This window comes from Tachypleus tridentatus, chromosome 10 (genome assembly GCF_004210375.1).
Source record: "Tachypleus tridentatus isolate NWPU-2018 chromosome 10, ASM421037v1, whole genome shotgun sequence".
NCBI classification, from domain to species: domain Eukaryota; kingdom Metazoa; phylum Arthropoda; class Merostomata; order Xiphosura; family Limulidae; genus Tachypleus; species Tachypleus tridentatus.
The window spans coordinates 180,064,101-180,083,758 of NC_134834.1; the positions used below are offsets into that span (position 1 = coordinate 180,064,101).

At 34.1% G+C, this 19,658-nt stretch overlaps 1 protein-coding gene across 3 annotated transcripts in view; it reads left to right on the forward strand.

Annotated features, from left to right (window-relative positions):
- Nucleotides 1–243: 243 nt before the first annotated feature.
- The window catches only part of LOC143231049 (lymphocyte antigen 75-like), a 44,937-nt gene continuing 25,522 nt past the window's right edge, over nt 244–19,658 (forward strand). Inside the window, exons 1-5 of one of the 3 annotated variants that reach the window (XR_013016761.1) lie at nt 244–377; nt 4,699–4,937; nt 5,769–5,970; nt 11,488–15,977; nt 16,194–17,269. Coding sequence is in view for 2 of the 3 variants with exons in the window: in XM_076465553.1 (XP_076321668.1) it covers nt 308–377; nt 4,699–4,937; nt 5,769–5,970; nt 11,488–11,813 (837 nt within the window). In the remaining variant the exon portion in view is untranslated. Of the gene's footprint in view, nt 378–4,698; nt 4,938–5,768; nt 5,971–11,487; nt 17,270–19,658 lie in introns of those variants that run through there. The other 2 variants (XM_076465554.1, XM_076465553.1) reach the window with 2 other exon arrangements.

Genomic DNA, 19,658 nt, shown 5'->3' on the forward strand with positions numbered 1-19,658 from the left:
TCGATAATTATTGTTGCAAGATACACACAAAATTGCAGGGATACTGCAATCATATACAGCTAATTACAACAAAAACACCGAAACAAAAATATTGTTTTTAATAAGAGTTATTTTTACCATAAACTGTGCAAATGTTTTTGAAAACTTTCACAGGATTGGTTAGAATGTGCAGGTGCTTTCTACTGCGCAAACGTCAACTGCCGACAACGTCAACTAAAACCTCATTGTAACGTGCAGATGTATCTTTTCACTACTTTAGAAGTACTAAATTCTGTTCAAGAGAGAGGTGGTGGTTGAATACAATAGAATGAGGTGCAAATGCACACTGATGAAACCACTAGCCGTTCGTCTTCTACTGATGTTGCTCTTGAAATACTGTAAGTAGTATTTCATTAGATCATTTCCTATGGTTGTTCTTAAAACGTTGAGAAACTGTATACGTAAATGGTGTTTTAATATATACATCAGTCGCGCATTATATACTATTATAAGACGATAAATACTATATGTGTTTGTAGCTGCACAATGGGTTATGTTTGTTATTCCGTCCACCACAGCTATCGAAACCCATTTCTAGCGTTGTAAGTCCGCAGATATACCGTTGTGCCACTGGGAAGAGTGGGGGGGGGGGGTAGGTGATAAATATTGTAACTTTCATGAGCTCTTTTTCACTTGTACGATAGATTAAGATATAATTTGATTATTATAAAAGTGGCGTCTGTACATACAAATGTAGATATTATCACCCACAAGATTACCCACAAAAAATTGAACTAAGGCAATTTAAGGATGTTTGCGGTCTTAAGGTTGAAACAGCGTTTGAATCTTAGGACTTATGCAGTAACGTAAAAATATGTGTTGATACAAATTAATGTTGACATAATAACGAAATATTATGTAAATGGCAAAACCAGAAATCTTTTGAGACTTCTGTAGAAATATTTCCTTACATATTCCTTTACAATCCACAATAACTAATATTTCTTTGTAAAATCACAACTAAACATCTAAAGGTTTTTATTCTGACTACAGGAAGACTGGAGTAACGTTTCATGACTGTATGTACAGATTCTAGCTTTTGACAAAATTCGGGATATTACCGCAGGTGTAATAAATGGTGTAATGCCACTGTTATTTTTTTTATGAATAGATATAAACATTCTTACGTTACATTTAAAATAGAAGCTTCATATCTTCTTTAAGTTAACAGAAACAAGGAGACAAAAATATCTTAGATAAAATTACTTATTTTCAATCTTACTTTTAAGGGTTTTTATTGATTTGTACTCACTATAATATTCCCCACTGGGACATTGGTAGGTTTTCGGATTTACAATGCTAAAATCAGAGGTTCGATTCCCTTCGGTGGCCACAGCAGATAGCCTGATGTAGCTTTGTTATAAGAAAAACACGCATACATTATAATAAGTTTAAAGTATATGTTTACGTGTGCTCATCTGTAGGTTTAAAGTACATGTTTACGTATGCTCATCTATAGGTTTAAAGTACATGTTTACGTATGCTCATCTATAGGTTTAAAGTACATGTTTACGTGTGCTCATCTATAGGTTTAAAGTACATGTTTACGTATGCTCATCTGTAGGTTTAAAGTACATGTTTACGTAAGCTCATCTATAGGTTTAAAGTACATGTTTACGTAAGCTCATCTATAGGTTTAAAGTACATGTTTACGTAAGCTCATCTATAGGTTTAAAGTACATGTTTACGTATGCTCATCTGTAGGTTTAAAGTACATGTTTACGTATGCTCATGCTCATCTCTAGGTTTAAAGTACATGTTTACGTAAGCTCATCTATAGGTTTAAAGTACATGTTTACGTTACGTAAGCTCATCTATAGGTTTAAAGTACATGTTTACGTAAGCTCATCTGTAGGTTTAAAGTACATGTTTACGTTGCTCATCTATAGGTTTAAAGTACATCTATATCTATAGGTTTAAAGTACATGTTTACATATGCTCATCTATAGGTTTAAAGTACATGTTTACGTAAGCTCATCTATAGGTTTAAAGTACATGTTTACGTAAGCTCATCTATAGGTTTAAAGTACATGTTTACGTATGCTCATCTATAGGTTTAAAGTACATGTTTACATATGCTCATCTATAGGTTTAAAGTACATGTTTACGTATGCTCATCTATAGGTTTAAAGTACATGTTTACGTAAGCTCATCTATAGGTTTAAAGTACATGTTTACGTAAGCTCATCTATAGGTTTAAAGTACATGTTTACGTAAGCTCATCTATAGGTTTAAAGTACATGTTTACGTATGCTCATCTATAGGTTTAAAGTACATGTTTACGTATGCTCATCTATAGGTTTAAAGTACATGTTTACGTATGCTCATCTGTAGGTTTAAAGTACATGTTTACGTATGCTCATCTATAGGTTTAAAGTACATGTTTACGTATGCTCATCTATAGGTTTAAAGTATATGTTTACGTGTGCTCATCTATAGGTTTAAAGTACATGTTTACGTATGCTCATCTATATTCTCTACTTTTTCTTCTGTCATGTTATGTGTGAAAATTTTTGCGTTTTTGTCACATGTTTTCTGTTTTATCGCAAAGCTGTTTAAAAAGTGGGATATATGAGTTTTTTCTGTAGCGAGGAATCGAACACCAGATTTTAGCATTGTAAGACAGGAAAGTTACTGATGACTTAGCGGGAAACATGTCTGACGTACGTAAGACTGAAGTTAGTAAGTAAGATATTTTTACAGTTATGTTCATTGTAATCACATAGACGATTATTTACCAATTGACTACTGAACACTGACTGGTACTTTAACTCGTAATAACGTAAGCAAGCAGCCATACTTTCGTCTGATGTGTGATTCGCCCACAGGTCAAATCAGAAAGGACAAAAGTCTATAAATTATAAAGAAGATTGAGAATAGGTAAAATACATCTGCAAACAGGCTACAGAAAGAACTATAGTGTAAAACTGAACAAAGATGAAAATATCTTCCATGTTTCAAGTTATGCATATAAATCATTAATATGTGATATGACGAAACAAATGTTTAAGATGCGTAAGTAATAGATGTATTATGTAGTTTCAGGAGATAGAATCCAGTTGTAGTCTTACTACTGGTATGATACAACTAGAATTGTTTTATACAAATCACTAGAGAAATGGTGATGAAACATTCGATCACAGTTAGCTTGATTCGTGTTTTATAAGAGGTCATAATGTAACATATTTTAGTGTTATTTGATAGCTTGAGAAGATGAACGTTTATTTTTGTAATTCTCTTTTACTGTAAAAATCTTTTATTTATTTATTACCAAAATTGTAGCTTATGCGAACTCTTTGTTTCCTTGCGTCTATACGTTATTAAGCAAACACTGTTTCCTTGAGTCTATAAGGTGTTAAGCGAACCCTCTGCTTCCTTAGGTCTATACGCTATCATGCGAACTCTCTGTTTTCTGTAGTCTACAAGGTCTTATGCGATCCTTCTGTTTCCTTGAGTCTATATGGTACTAAGCGAACCCTCTGTTTCCTTGAGTCTATACGATGTTCAGCGAACCCTCTGTTTCCTTGAGTCTAAACGATGTTTAGCGAACTCTCTGTTTCCTTGAGTCCATACGGTATTCAGCGAACCCTCTGTTTTCTTGAGCCTATACAGTGTTCAGCGAACACTCTGTTTCCTTGAGGCTATACGGTGTTCAGCGAACACTCTGTTTCCTGGAGTCTATACGGTGTTCAGTGAACACTCTGTTTCCTTGAGCCTATACAGTGTTATGCTGTTGAAAGATTAGAGAATATTCCAACAAGATACATTCATAAATGTCAACATTTAATCTCAAAATTATTTACGAAGAAGTTTGAAAAGTTTAAAAATTTTAAAGGCGAATTAACCTCAACTACCTCTCCAGTAACTCATTGGTAAGCCTGAGAGTTTATAAATACAAAAATCGTATTTCGAGGACAGATTTTCAACTATGGTTTCATTCTCTTAGGGACAAGAACTAGTAAGTAGGAGTCCTTCTTCCAGCTGCAGTAAATGTGGTGAAGAGGTGCCTGAAAGTAAATTTAAAACCTGAGAGAATGCTCTCAACCATGGTTGTACAAAGTCTTGGTATGATGATCAATCGTCAACAAAACAACGCAGATGAAAAGACATTTGATAGTTACACATTGATAAACTTAACTTAGGATAGAAACAGACGTACTGATCTCATTGAAGCAAATAATCCATAAATTTCTGTTTTTGTTTGTATATATTCTGTAATGATGTACTGTATTAATGGTCACTAAGTTGCAGTCAACAATCGTTTATGAGTTCTTTATGCGTTTCGCCTGTGTATTACCATAACTATTTCGAATAATGCATGTCTGTTTTTTCAAGGTGTCTTATAACACATCATTTATGTCTTGTTTAATTGAATCGTTCAAAGAAAAACTCACAAAATAAGACGAAAGATTGTAACATGAGATTAAAATCCAGCAGTCGTCGTTTCCACTTTCACGGTGAAAGACGTGAAGCTGAGTTATTACTTTTTGTCTTATTTTGTTGTGTTGTTGGCAGGGGCTAATCTTCATTGTACTTTTTATCGTAAGTTTGAGTGGAAGATGAAACATATAAAAGCGTACGTAAATTTTAGAGGTTTTCATTTTTTTTCCATGTTTCACTCTTAAGGTTAATAATTGTTCCATTTCTCCTTATTTCCAGCATCTCTGGTGGAATTGAAAGAAGGCAAAGAATGTGCTGAAGGCTACACATACCATAATAAATACTGCTACAAAATGGCGTTTACTGATATTTTGCCCTGGCTAGAAGCTGTAGAGATCTGTCAGAAAGAAGGGGCTCAACTTGTTGAGATTGACTTTTCAATCGAACAAGAACAAACGTTTCTCTTTTCCAAACTTCAGAAAGCACATTTCACAGATTACTGGATCGGTCTACGCGAGGTCAGATTATATAAAAGTAGTCTTAATTTTTTGAACTAAGTATCAAATTAAAATAATTGAACATAAATGAAACTAGAAGAAAAGTGTGATTGACTTTTGACTTATAAATTTCATGATGTATTAATTCGCTTCGAAAAGTTATTTTGGGTCCAAGTAAGCTAATTGCATTACTTTCCAATAAGCCAGTAAAATTTCTTGCCGAATTAGAGTTTTATAATTCAAAGAATTTTCCTAACTCTTAAGAACAAATATAAATATTGAAAGACACACATACACATATGTCCCCCGCTAGTAGAGCGGTAAGTCTGCGGATTTAAAACACTAAAATTAAAGGTTGGATTCCATTCGGTGGGCTTAGCAGATAGCCCGATGTGGCTTTTCTGTAAGTTTTTTTGTTTTTTTTAATTTCGCACAAAGCTACTCGAGGGCTATCTGTGCTAGCCGTCCCTAATTTAGCAGTGTAAGACTAGAGGGAAGGCAGCTAGTTATCACCACCAACCGCCAACTCTTGGGCTACTCTTTTACCAACGAATAGTGGGATTGACCGTAATATTATAACGCCCCCACGGCTGAAAGGGCGAGCATGTTTGGCGCGAAGGGGATGCGACCCCGCGACCCTCAGATTATGAGTCGCACGCCTTAACACGCTTGGCCATGTCGGGCCTTTTTGTAAGAAAACACACACACATATATTGCTTAATTTTCGCAGAATATAATAGTTTGTTGCACATTACAAATTCTCGTCATTATTTAGATAAACAATATAGTCATAACAACAGAGAAGTGTTCGCAGGAAGCTTTAATTATGGTTATTTTTACTTAATTGTACAGCATCAGAGTAAAGGAAATTGGATGTATAGTGATTCTTCGATACTTCCTAAAGACTTCAATCTGTGGGGTGAAGGTGAACCGAACAGTTTGTTTCTCCTCGAATGTGCACGAATATCAACAAAGTTTAACCTCTATATCGGGGACATGATTTGCTCTTCTGACTACCACGCCATCTGTGAACGGTCTCTAAACAATTCGCTAGGTGAGTGTTTCAACCAATGCAGGTGTGCAGTTTAACAGAATTTATCACATACTCAATATTGTCCTTTTAGCTCACAGCCGCCTTCAGTTATAACGATATGTTAAATTGACTTTTTGTTAATTTGTAGTTCTGATCTTTTTTTTGTATCCAATGTTTTTTAGCTGTTATGTGAGATGTGAAAATGAACTTATCATTATTCCAACAGAATAAATGTAATGTAGAAAAAATAAACGAGTGACAACAGGAGAAAGAATGATACAATGTTCACAGCTGTTTCACGATTACACCACTTATATACGAATGAGTTTGAATGAGTATGCTAATTGCTGAAAAATATTAAAAAATGTAGCTTGTCTTTCTGGATATTGTATTTAGCTGAAATAAACTTCTATAAACGATAAAATGATTTTTCAGGGTATAAACAATACTTTGAAGTATTTCTTTAAAATATCAATTACGATTTTGAATACTTGTGGATATTGAAGAATCAACACTGTCATATTCAATGACGTCAAATCTATCAAGATGGCGTTCCCAGTTGACCTCTAATGAGACATCTGGTGAAGGTTTGACATTGACCTAACCTTGTTCCTAGAATGTTATATCCGTCAAAATAGCTTCGTCTATTTGGTAGAGAGGCCCGGCATGACCAGGTGGATTATGGGGTTCGACTCGTAATCTGAAAACCGCGGGTTCGAATCCCGGTTGCACCAAACATGCTCGCCCTTTCAGCCGCGGGGCGTTATAATGTGACGGTCAATCCCACTATTCGTTGGTAAAAGAGTAGCCCAAGAGTTGGCGGTTGGTGGTGATGCCTAGCTGCCTTTCCTCTAGCCTTACACTGCTAAATTCATCACAAGAAGTAGAAAAATGTTGGATGACCACATAGTACTGACAGAATGCACAGTTTTAACTGATTAATCAGAATTATACGTTAATCACCTATCGTAGTTAACTTGCCAGCACCAGTATTTCATTCAAAGGTCATCTTGGACTCAGTGGATTTGAAAGACCCCTTCAATGGCTGTTGGAAGAGTAGTTTAAAGTCATAGCTTTTGTAACAGATTTAATGTTATACATTCGTTTTAATACCTAAGTTTTTTTTTTCAGTATCGTTGTTTTTATGCATGTGATGTATATTGTCGGAAGTATATTGCGTAAGTCCCGCCTGTTCTCTAATTTTGTAGAAGATTCTCAAGAGCAAGAATTAATAACATGTGGTTTACGAAAATACAAGTGTGTCTTCGAACGTTCGAGGATCTCGTGTGATTGATATATAAAAGCAAGCCATCACAGACGTCACGAGACAGTTTTATATTCTTAGCGTACTATAAGCCTCGGAAGCTATAAATGTGATTAATACTTATTAATCAGAATATTATAATAATTTAACCAGTAGCTTTTATAGGTTTGAACATTGCAAACCGTTCAAATCAAAGATTTAACATCGGACGTTACACTTCCAAGAGAACATTAGATATGTAGCTTCCTGTGTAGAAAGTAAACTTGTAAACCGCGTTCGGCCAAACAAGAATAGAACTAGCTAGCATTCCTGACAAGTGAAGTATATCTGTGTATCAAAATAAAAGTAATTTGCGCCTCGTGAACCTGGACCGTTGGTAAACTATTCAGTTCCAGACTAGATAGAAGACTGAATATTGTTTGAGGGTTTGTAGCTTTTTGTATATAAATAATTATTTGTATTAACTATTTGTAAAAACCCTTATTGTAAATTAAATTGTTGTCTGTATATTAAAATGTTTTTGTGATGAGAAAGAAAATTATATGTATCAATCTTGTTGGCAAAGATCATAAACTTAATGCATATTAACACTCAATTAACTTCTAAATTAAAATTAATATTTTCGGTTAATTGAAATCGTAATACGTAACATAATAAATTTGAGACTTGTCCGAGATAAATTTTAATACGTGACAGTCTAGAGAAAGCTTATTATTTTCATCTACCATTTGTTTATTTAAAGTCGGTTTAAAAGCAAAAATGCTTTGGGTAAAAAATAATCACCAAAGTATACAATGCAACGTAACGAGACCGTTACCTGCGGCAGGACACTTAAATATCCCTATTTCTTTATTAAATTTTTTAACAAGAGAATATTCGTATTTTTATTTTATTCATAACTTACTGAGCGTAACGTCGTTAATTACGTTATCGCTTCAACAAACGACTCAGCAAATGTTTTCTTCTCTTCATAACTGGAACAGCTTCCAGCGCACCATATACACCTACAAACATTAAATATCGTTCAGCTTCTTAGACCGATTTGTGAATGTGTCGCGTTTGAACATTTCTTTATAGAATTTTCACTTTCGTAGGTTTTCTTTTTTTTCACTACTTGGCAAAAATCCTTCGTTTATCAAGCATTCAGTTTTACTCAGCATTTCTTCTTTGTATACCAGCTTGTCAATTTTTATTCCTACTTCTGTTTCGATGTCATAAGCTAAAACCCGGTAACAAGTTTAAAACAAAGGACTATTTTCTAGCTGCTTTTGCATTAGAATTATTATCTTTAGAGAATATATCTTTATTAATTTATTTGGAACTGGCATTACTCAGAGCATTATAAGCAAAACTCTCTTCACGGATTAGCTGCCACTTAAAGCATCAACCTTATCAAAAACAGTTTCATCAGTCTTGACAAAGATGTCTATTTTAGTAGAATTATTTACATTCTGAGTGCCATCCTCAATGGATGTTTATTTCAATCCATGTATCATTAACATTATATATTGTTTATTTAAAGGCTCGTCTTGCAGTCTTGGGATCGTAATAATGTTAGATCAATCCAACGTTTGTAAGAACGTAGCCCAAGAGTTGGCGGTGGACGGTGTTGACTAGTTGCCTTTCCTGTAGTCTTGCACTGCTAAATGAGGTACGGCTAGCACAGATAACCCTCGTGTAGCTTTGCGCGAAATGCAAACCAAACTAACCCTTTCGCTTAAATTTCTGTCTAAAACACTTCATACATACGTATTCAACACTTGGTATGGTTGCAAGATGCCCAATTATTAAGAACAACACCAGATTACTTTTATAGATATGGCATTTATAAGCATGAGCAATTCAATTACAAATGACTAGTATGGATCACATTTATCAAATTAATGTGCTACTCACAACAATCGTTAGTTACTCATAAAAACACACTAAAGTAGGGCTGTTTACCTAGCAGCAACTCCAAAATAGTGTGGAATATATTACTCATCAATAATAACACAAAAAATCACCAACGAATCAATGAAATTATTTTTATTTTTACATTTACGTTAAACAAAATAAAAACTGGATTTCTATACCAAAGAACGATGCCTTTTTATGGCAATATGGTTTTAAACCAGTCTTGCCCAACAGTTTATCCTAATTCGTTGTTTATTAAAATCCAACAAACCTACGATAACATTTTCAGGAAACACAAATACGGGTGTGTAATTAAATAATCATTCTGATTGGTTAACTGACTTAACCTTTTCTGTTACTTGAAAACGTTACTACCCTATAATTACCGATGTCGAGGCAGGTTTGAACTTCTTCTATTGCGAGGTTGTAGTGAAACATTAATAAGTTAGATTTTTGTTAATTAATAACGAATCTTTAATAATATTATGAGTGGCATAACGAAAAAACTGTATAAGGAATAATTAGAAAATTAATGACGTCATTCAACATGGTTGCACTCACTTGGGCCGCCATATTGTGGGGCTTTGCTCCGCTCATTATCTATTAAAATTTACCTTTTCTCCGGAAATAAATATTACTTTCGTTTTGGATCTTACCCATATAAGACATTACTTAACTAACATATTTCAATGCTTTCAAGAGAGAAATTCAGGTTTTGATAACTTCTAGACTGAATGAAGTATCATCAGTTAGGTGGATCTAAACGGCTTTGTTCGTCTTTCTTTTTCTCACGTGTGGTTCATATCCTCTTATTTAGTATTATTCCAGTTCAATGCGTAGTCTTCTTTCCATGGATGATGGACCATTGCTGATAGGTAGGTATTACAGAGACTTGTGTGTTCGTTATGTTCCTGGATTACTTAGTCGTCAACTAATATGTGACTGTATAGGACTATAGGCTATTAAAACCGTGGTAACCTTGCTATAAAAGTTAACTATATGATCTAGTATTTAAAACAATCATTTGACAAAAATGTGTGACAATAGATCAATTGTCACCAAACATGGCATATACCATTAGCGCCTCCAGAGAGTGACATGAAAATATCGGATTGGGGTAAAAGGTCGGCGTTAGGCTCAGACTCATCTATATATTCCAATCATGTTCCTACGTCTTTCCCACGTGTTGAGAGTATACGTCACCTAGTGTAATAATAATTCAAGCCAATTGGGTGTGAATTTATGGCGGGTTTGCAGAGACGATGTAAAACGAAGTATGTCAGACATACTAAATTAACTTCCCATTTAAGCTAAAACATGTCGATCTAATAAAGAATATTTCTAAATGAACTGAACAGTGCATAGTAGGGTCATCTTTGGTAAGTTTTTTTAAGAGATACGAAAGAGAAAACCGAAGTCAGAAGCAGAGGGAGTGAACTGTTTGTTTATTTTCAAGCACAAAACTACACTATGGGTTATCTGAGCTGAGCCCTGAGTTGTAAGTAAAAGGTGTGAATAGATGTGGTTCGAGAACATCACTGCGCAAAAACAAATCAAAACGAGACAGGTGCTAGAAATCCCTAATTTAGCAGTGTGAGACTAGAGGGAAAACAGCTAGTCATCACCACCCACCGTCAACTCTTGGGCCACTCTTTTACTAACAAATAGTGGGACGGAATTTTACGTTATAACGTCCCCACAGTTGAAAGGGCGAGCGTGTTTGGTATGACGAGGATTCGAACCAGCGACCGTCTGATTGCGAGTCCAGTGCCTTAATCACCTGGTTATGCCGGTCCGAGACAGAAATAGATAGACTGAAATATAAGATTTTGATGTTAGACGTATAGATGGACAAACGAAAATAAGGAAATGTAGGCTGATAAATAAGCAAGCAGATACAACATTCTAGTTTTTAACCAGTTAAAAAATCTAGCATTGATAAATTTCAGATGTCCAGCTGTTTGTCTGTTCGAATTTAGTGGCAAAACAAGCAACATAATTCTCTGAAAAACCAAGCTAAGAACTATTTTATCATTTATAGTTTATACTAAAGAAAAAAGAAAAATTTAATTTACTGTCTTTCTTCTTTACATTGATTCTTTAGTTTGTCATTATAATTCTGTTTACTATCGTAAGTTCCTTATTGAAAAGTAATTTCAATATTTGTTATAAAATGTTAACTCGTAATATTGTCCTAGAGTAAATACTTGATTGTATTGTTTCACTTGAAACGTAAACAATTGCTTCTATGTCAGTCTGAAAACCTCTCCGTACTTGCATATTAATCTACAGTATGTTAAACCCCTTTTGTTTAAAAGCTCTATTCTAAATACCAATAAATAATTTTCTCAGTCTCGTTAATGTATTTTTTATTTCAGAATGTTTAGATGGATATGCGGTGGAAAATATGTGTTATACGTTTTGGGACAATGGTATGACATATGACGATGCTGTTCTGTCTTGCGAACAAACGCACTCGATACTTGCCGTGGTAAAGAATAATGAAACACTTCAACTTCTTCAAAATTTAATTAAATATCGACCACCAGGCGGTGGATTGTGGGTAAAGAGAACTCAAACCGATACGTTAGAAGAAATCTGCGAATTTTACATTCCTGGCCTGAAGGAACTGAAAACTGATCATTGTAACGCTAAGAAGGGATACATTTGTCGGTATAGTGTAGGGATTCCTTCAGGTAAGTAAACGTGTTTTTAGTTTCAATGAATGTTTTAAGTTAGGATTAATAAAATTATTAAAACGATTGAAGCTTTGTACGTTTAATTTAAACCAATTTACTAAAATACAGGTTCGACCTTATTTAAACTAAGAAAAAGTAAAACACACACTACTGAACAGACTTATATCTGTATATAATTCTTCTGCTATGACTTACCATACAGTGCACTGATCTATTTTATTTGTCCTATTTTTAAAAACTCATTACCTTTGACCTGGTTATAAGAAATATACATCTGTGTTTGTGTGTTTCATTTTTCAAAATTATCATATATATGTGTATACATTGTGCCGGTTCTCTCCCTTAGCTGCGTAATATTCTGATACATTGAATTTTACTTTAATGTTTACGTACTATTCTAATGTCACACACACCCGTTATTTGTCTTGACTGAACATTTATGGGTTTGACTGCAACCTTTATAATGCTTTGGATATGACTATGTTGTCCACACAGTAAACGTTGAGAAGGGTGTCCGGTGTTTTGTTTGTTTTACCTGGGTAGACTTGGTCCACTGTATGGCTTTTTTTGTATTAAAGTATCCTTGATAATACTGTATTGTTCAGACAGATCACATACTTAAAGCAAAACTTTACCTACTGAGTATTGATTTGAGATAAATAAAAACTCCGAATCTTACTTGGTTGATCTGGAACTCCAACTTGAAGTTTTCTGTTATGCTTTGAACACTCTTAGAACATCGTCTTAGGAACATAAAGGCCGTGATACAAAAACCGATTGGAACTACTTGGCAAACTAAACGGTGACTCATTATAAAATGTTTACAATCAGCTGTTGCAAGTGTTAGTAAAATAAAAATGCACAGGTTGTAAATACTGATAAACAAAGGCTCACTTTTTATTAAATGTGAGCCCCTGAAGTGAAACACGACTTCCCCATTTCTCAAGATGTCCTTTTCTGAGGTTTTTAATTATGAATATGTACATTAATTATGATAAGTAATTTTAATTACTTATGATGCTGTTTAATATAAACTATTTTCTTATTCTTTTAAAATTTTAACATATATTATATATTCAGTTTGGGATTTAATACGAAAACAGTTTTCAAGACCACAATTGAACCAGGTTCCGTAAAACTAGGCTATATTATGCTAATACTATACTATATGTACGTATAGTTTAACTGTTGTTTTTAAAACAGTTTTTCGTCTAGCTATATATATATAAACGCAGCAGTACAGCTTTTAAACAATATTTTCAAATATGTAAAAATTACATTAACAGCTATTAATTGTTCAACTACAACAAATGTATATATGCTTATATAACTTCCAGTTAATTTTTCAATTTGCCATTGAATAATAATAATTAGTGTTATTTGAATGTTTGTTTTTGACTTAGCAATATTAATAAAACGTCTTTAATAATATCTTTTTAATCATTTTACTCAATAAAAATATTATTAGCCACGATAGATAAGAAAAATCAAAGTTGTTCTAGAAGAGACCAAAGGTAAGATGGAACTTACACGAACTGTTTACCACACCAAATGGTCCAAGGTAAGTGTAGAGCATGTTTTGTGAGCAAAGATGTGTATGTGTTTTCTTATAACAAAGCCACATCGGGCTATGGCTGCATACTTATTCTGATAGAAACTGGATTTCTTTCTATACCTGTGGTGGAGAGAGCACAGATAGACCTGACCTTTGTGTAGCTTTGTGCTTAACAGCAAAACCAAATCTAACAACTCTGAGGGGAATCACACCCCTGATTTTAGCGTTGTAACTCCGTAGACTTACCGCTATACCAGCGGGAGACAATGTGACCAAAGAAAAAAGGTATATGTATAATAACTTCATTGAAAAAAATGATAACAGTATGAGCTGAATATGGAAAAAATGAATTCCAAAAGTTATTGTGTGTAAATAGTTCCATATGGTGCCGTGAAGCATATATATATAAAATATAGTTTAATATTAAAAAAGATAAAGTAAGACTATTAATACGAGCTTCTGATCAAGCAAGCTACCTATATTTAGAACTATAATTCTAAACCTAATGACGAGCACACCTAATTAGATATACGAAATATATTAATTATAATAATTAAAATACAATATTTCATCAATTGAATATCCTCTCTGTTAACGATATCTTCAGCCGGGCTCTCCAGTAGCACAACGGTATGTTTACGGACTTACAAAGCTAGAACACGATACTCGTGGTGGGTAAAGCACAGATAGCCCAATCTGTATCTTTGTGCTTAATTACAAATAAATTAACAACGAATTTTCAGCCGCAAACCCAATATCGCACGATGTTTGACAAGCTCCAAAGGTTCACGTTAGTCCTAAATCCCTATACTGAGCTAACAGACTCCCCCCATCCTCTAGTAACACAGCAGTATGGCTGCATACTTATACTGATAGAAACTGGATTTCTTTCTATACCTGTGGTGGGGAGAGCACAGATAGACCTGACCTATGTGTAGCTTTGTGCTTAACAGCAAAACCAAATCTAACAACTCTGAGTAATAATTATGATAAAAATAATAAACATAAACTTAGAGTGGAAATAATAAAAAGGCAAAAGTAGAGGCACTAAATTTACTAATGAAATATCAGAATGTTTGTCAAACCATGAACCTGAGAAAAGACCTTTAATCGGACACTTTTTGCTCAAAGTCGTCCTTTTAAGTATAGTTACATATAATATATATAGTTTAAAATTTTTGTTGTGTGACATATGTTAGACTTATATTGGTTTAGCTTCCTTTGTTTGAGAGCAAAGCTACATTATACTATCTGTTGTATCCACATCAGGGAATCAAACCTTGGATTTTAGCTTTCCAGTTGCACAGACTTACCGCTATCCCACCGGGGAACGATTTGTATTGAAGTATATAAGGTTAGAATAGAGAAAGAAAGTTATATATATAGTTTTTACATATTGAATATATTCATTATGTTATCTGTATTAATATCAATGGTAAACGTTGACCCTGCATAGCTTTTGTTGGAGGTGGATAAAATTATAAAAGTGAAAGGTTAAATGCTTTTGGGCTTATGTATATACACTTACCATGAAGAAAGTTGTTTATATTATGTATTGAATGTGTCAATCACGTGAGTGTGTTCCTTTTTTCTTTTTTTTAATAGTCATCGCCAACATGGCACAACTTAAGTTACTAACGAATAAAATTATAACTTTCACAGTTGCAGTGTTTAGGTTTGTGTTAGATTATTTAACACTAAGATAAATAAAGCTATGCGTAATTTGCAGTTATTGTGCTATTTATAAAATCAGTTTTCTTAATATTGAGAATCGTATATAAAGCTATACATTTTTGTAAGAAATAACGTATTGCTAAACAAATGTAAAAATACGAAAACAACTTAACTTTATGTCATACGCTCAGCACTTGAGTATATACCAAATATATTATCATCTAGCAAACTGCAACACATGTATTACTCTCGTCAGTGAAATTCCAGTCATGAAAACTGCATAATTCGCGTTTGCTTGTAATTTAAAAGTATACAACTAACTCAGTGTGCGATTTCGCCTGTTTGAGCAAATAACTAGCAATCACACGAAAATTACACTACGTAACAAAATTTTTACTTTTTCTTGTTCCTGGGCAAAAAGCGTTATTTCCCAATTGCTTATGCCTAAAGTAAATGAAAAAGACCTATTTTTCTCTTCTAACTTTGCTTTTGTGACCTGGGTAATGAAATTTTCAAATTTACCCATTTTCCAGAACATTCCAGATAGATTCAGTGCTGAGTAGCTGATAAAGAATTTTCTCGAACTTACAAGAATTTTCTAAACGTTGTAGAACTTACGAAAATTTTCTAGAACTTCCCATAGTAATATATCTACAGGAGCTCACCACTCACCACTTCAGTTTAGTTCTAGCTGCCTAAGTGAACACAAAAACCTATATGATTTTATCAGAGATGGCATCAAGAAGCGACAAGCATTCTTCAGACGCATACTGCTATGTATATTGCCAATTTATCAAGACAAGAGTGACAAAGTACACTGTGACAGCATCTGCCACAATGTGTGAAGCCTACATGACATATTTCAACATGCCTGTCAGGGATCAAAACAAACCCTGGGCACCTCACTTTACCTACGAGCACTGTAAAAAAACTCTAGAAGGTAAGATGGACAATTTTTGCTTGCTTGAATAGTAAGATTTTATATTATACAAATTTTAGACCTTATCAAATTTAAATATGTTTTAATTTTATTTAATTTCCAATAGTATGGAAAAAATATCACATATAAAATACTTTGCATGAACCTCTTACACATTAGTTGTGGATGAAATAAATTCATTCTTCATATTAACAATTTTATTTTGCTTTTTTACAGGATGGTACAGAGGGAAAAAGAGAGCCATGAAGTTCGCTGTTCCAAGAATTTGGAGTGAACCCACTGACCACTCAAGCAATTGCTACTTCTAAATGGTAGACCCTTCCTAACATCGGGCTGGCAAAAATGTATCTGCTATCGTGTATCCGGACCTCTTGATAAGGAGTCTGCAGCCTTCAAGTACCTTCAAGACTTCCTCCCTAAGCTGTCTGAGGCAAAGGTCAAAGCTGGTGTCCTCGTTGGACCACAAATAAAGAAGATTCTGGAGTGCACAGAATTCCCCAGGAAGCTTAGTAGGAAGGGAAAGAAAAGCTTGGGACAGCTTTGTCGCAGTAATTTGGGGCTTCTTGGGCAATCACAAGACCAAAAACTGAGGCTCTTGTGAAGAACTACAGCAAAATGGGCTGCAAGATTTCCCTGACGCTCATCTTAATAAATTCAAGAAGAACATGGGAGCATACTTAGAGGAGTAAGGCGAGTGCTTCCCTCAAGATATACTAGACTTTGAACACCGCTACCAAGGAGCGTGTAACGAAAACATGATGGGAGACTATATTTGGGGGCTGATACGTGAAATTGATTTACATTAAAGTCGCAAATCTCGAAAAACTACTCACTTCTAAACATTTTTGTATAACTTTAATATAAATACATGTAACTCTTGATTCATATATTTTATTCAGACCTTATGTAAATGAAAATGTGCAAATTTGCGTTTTTACATAGAAAATAAGTTGATTTCTAAATTTCATTATCCAGGTCGCAAAAGCAAAGTTTGGAGGGAATAATAGCCGTTTTCTGTACTTTTACAACATAAGCAATTAATAAATAACACACACAATCCAGGAACAAAAATTGTGTTGTATTGAGTTATCACTGTCTCCGTGACCCATGTGATTGGAAAACTCTTTTCTAGATGTAAATACCACTGAAAACTAGATTAATCCAGGCTTTTAAAGTTGGTAGATGAAATTGCACATCTCACGATCCTTTGTGGATGTATATTAATGTTATATGTTCTTTATTATTTTTCGAATTTCGACACACGTACCTTCGAACCTTTGAAATTGCAACAAAGTAACAGCTTCTTATGGTGTAATATTCTACGTCACTGTATTCTCAAGACGGTTGGTATGGGTATTAAAACTTTCATAAAAATAAAGTACAGAATAACGTTTCGTCCTTCTTAGGTCATCTTTAGGTTAACCAAGAGGGCACATGTCATAGGGACGAAAGTGTAAACGGGTACGGAATTGTAGGGGGCGTTGCGGTTGAATGTTGGGTTGTTAATTAGTATAGGTATAAAAGTGTTCCTTTATATTGGTTTAATTATGGTTTTATTTCCTGTATAAATAGGGCTTCTTTGATTTTGCGTTTGTTTACATTTTCCCTAATCAGTATCTGAATGTTTTCTCTGGTCATGTTGCGTTTATTTGATTTGCAGTGTTCAAAAACGTGTGAAGGTGTTTTTTGTGTTCTTTGAACCTAGTTTCTATTTTTCTGCTTGCTTCTCCAATACAGAAGTCGTGGCAGTTGTTAAATTGTATTTTATAAATTATGTTGGTGTTGTGTTTGTCAGTGTAGTTTTTACATAGTATAAACTTTAGTTTTATACTTGTTTTCTGAATAAATTTGGTGTTTTCTGGAATGTTCTGTTTTGTTTTAAGTTTTTTCCAAATGCTGGTTATTTTTTCACTGATGTCTGAAACATATGGTATGCAGCAGTATAAGGTTTTGTAGTTTGTTGCATCTTGGGGTTTATTGTTGCTTGTTTGTTGTTGGTCTAGGTGTGTACGAATAATTTTTCCACGGTTTTTTGCGGAAATTTGTTGATGTTGATGAAGTATTGTTTTATTTTGTTAATTTGATCGTTAATTTTATAGGGTGAGCACAGTTTTGTGATTGTGTTTATTTGATTTATTAATATGTTGTGTTTTTATTTTGTTTCATGTGCTGAGTCCCAGAGAAAGTATATTCCAGTATGGATGATATATTTAATATAAACCGATACTAACTAATAACTTAACATCTAACTACAACGCCCCCTACAACCCGTACCCATTTACACTCTCGTCCATAAGACATGAGCCCGGCAACGGTCACTTGCAAACTCTCTTCGTTAACCTGAAAATGACCTAACAAGGTCGAAATGTTGCTCTGCACTTTATTTTAATTAAAGTTTTAATAGTCGTACCAGCCGTTTTAAGAATACAATTTTACTTCAAGTGGGTTTCTAGTCATCACGAATTCCCCGTTACTATCAACTGTTAACTCTATAAAGACTATTCCAAATCAGGTGGAATCACTTTCTCAACACTTTATTTATTATAGCACAACTTTGGAGCTTTTAACGACCAACATGATGTGATCAATATGAGGTTTTGTCATTTTTCATGACAAAGAACAAGCTGAAGATTGCTAACAGCAAATAAGACCACATTCCAATCTCATTTCTTTATTCTCAGGCCCGGCATGGCCAAGCGTGTTAAGGCGTGCGACTCGTAATCTGAGGGTTGCGGGTTCGCATCCCCGTCGCGCCAAACATACTCGCATTTTCAGCCGTGAGGGCGTTATAATATGACGATCAATCCCACTATTCATTGGTAAAAGAGTAGCCCACGAGTTAGCGGTGGGTGGTGATGACTAGCTGCCTTTCCTCTAGTCTTACACTGCTAAATTAGGGACGGCCAGCACAGATAGTCTTCGAGTAGCTTTGTGCGAAATTCAAAAGCAAACAAACAAATCTTTGTTCTATAAACCACTGATCGATATTTAGGCCTATACTTTGATACTACACTTTGAGTTAACTGGAGGACAATATTCTCATATGTACAATTAACACAGATTTTGTTTGTACTATATGTAAAATGAAGAAGGACGTGTTTGAACGTGAATGTAACACTTACATAGGTTTGCGTGAGTGCGTTTTTGAATAATATATGTGCATGTGTCAGCACAGTTACGTGATTGAATTATATATAACCGGACAAAACAAGAGCAGCTGAAAATTTAATTATCATAAATGAAAGATGTGATCATTTATTACCTGTGTGTATTGAATAGTATTGAATATAACTTTAGTATAAATACATATGAATCAAGATTTACATGTATTTATAATAAAGTATAGATTCAACCTAAATTTTTCTTTGACCTGCCCTTAGAAATAGGCCTCTAACAGCACATGTTTGGATGGCTTAAGAAACTGGTGAACTGTTATTATAAATTATCATAAACGAAAGAGGTGATCATTTATTACTCCAGTGTATTGAATAGTTCTTTGAATACAAGATAATACATTTCAAATCTGATTTCCTTTTTTTTATAACTGTGGCTATGTTGTAAATACACAAGTGATCTTCAATACATTCCACGTTCTTTGTTTCTTTTCTTGTACACTGCCATCGGAGAGTAATTTCACAAGTTTCTTCTCCCGACAAAAAAGGAAAATGCTTGTTTTAAATT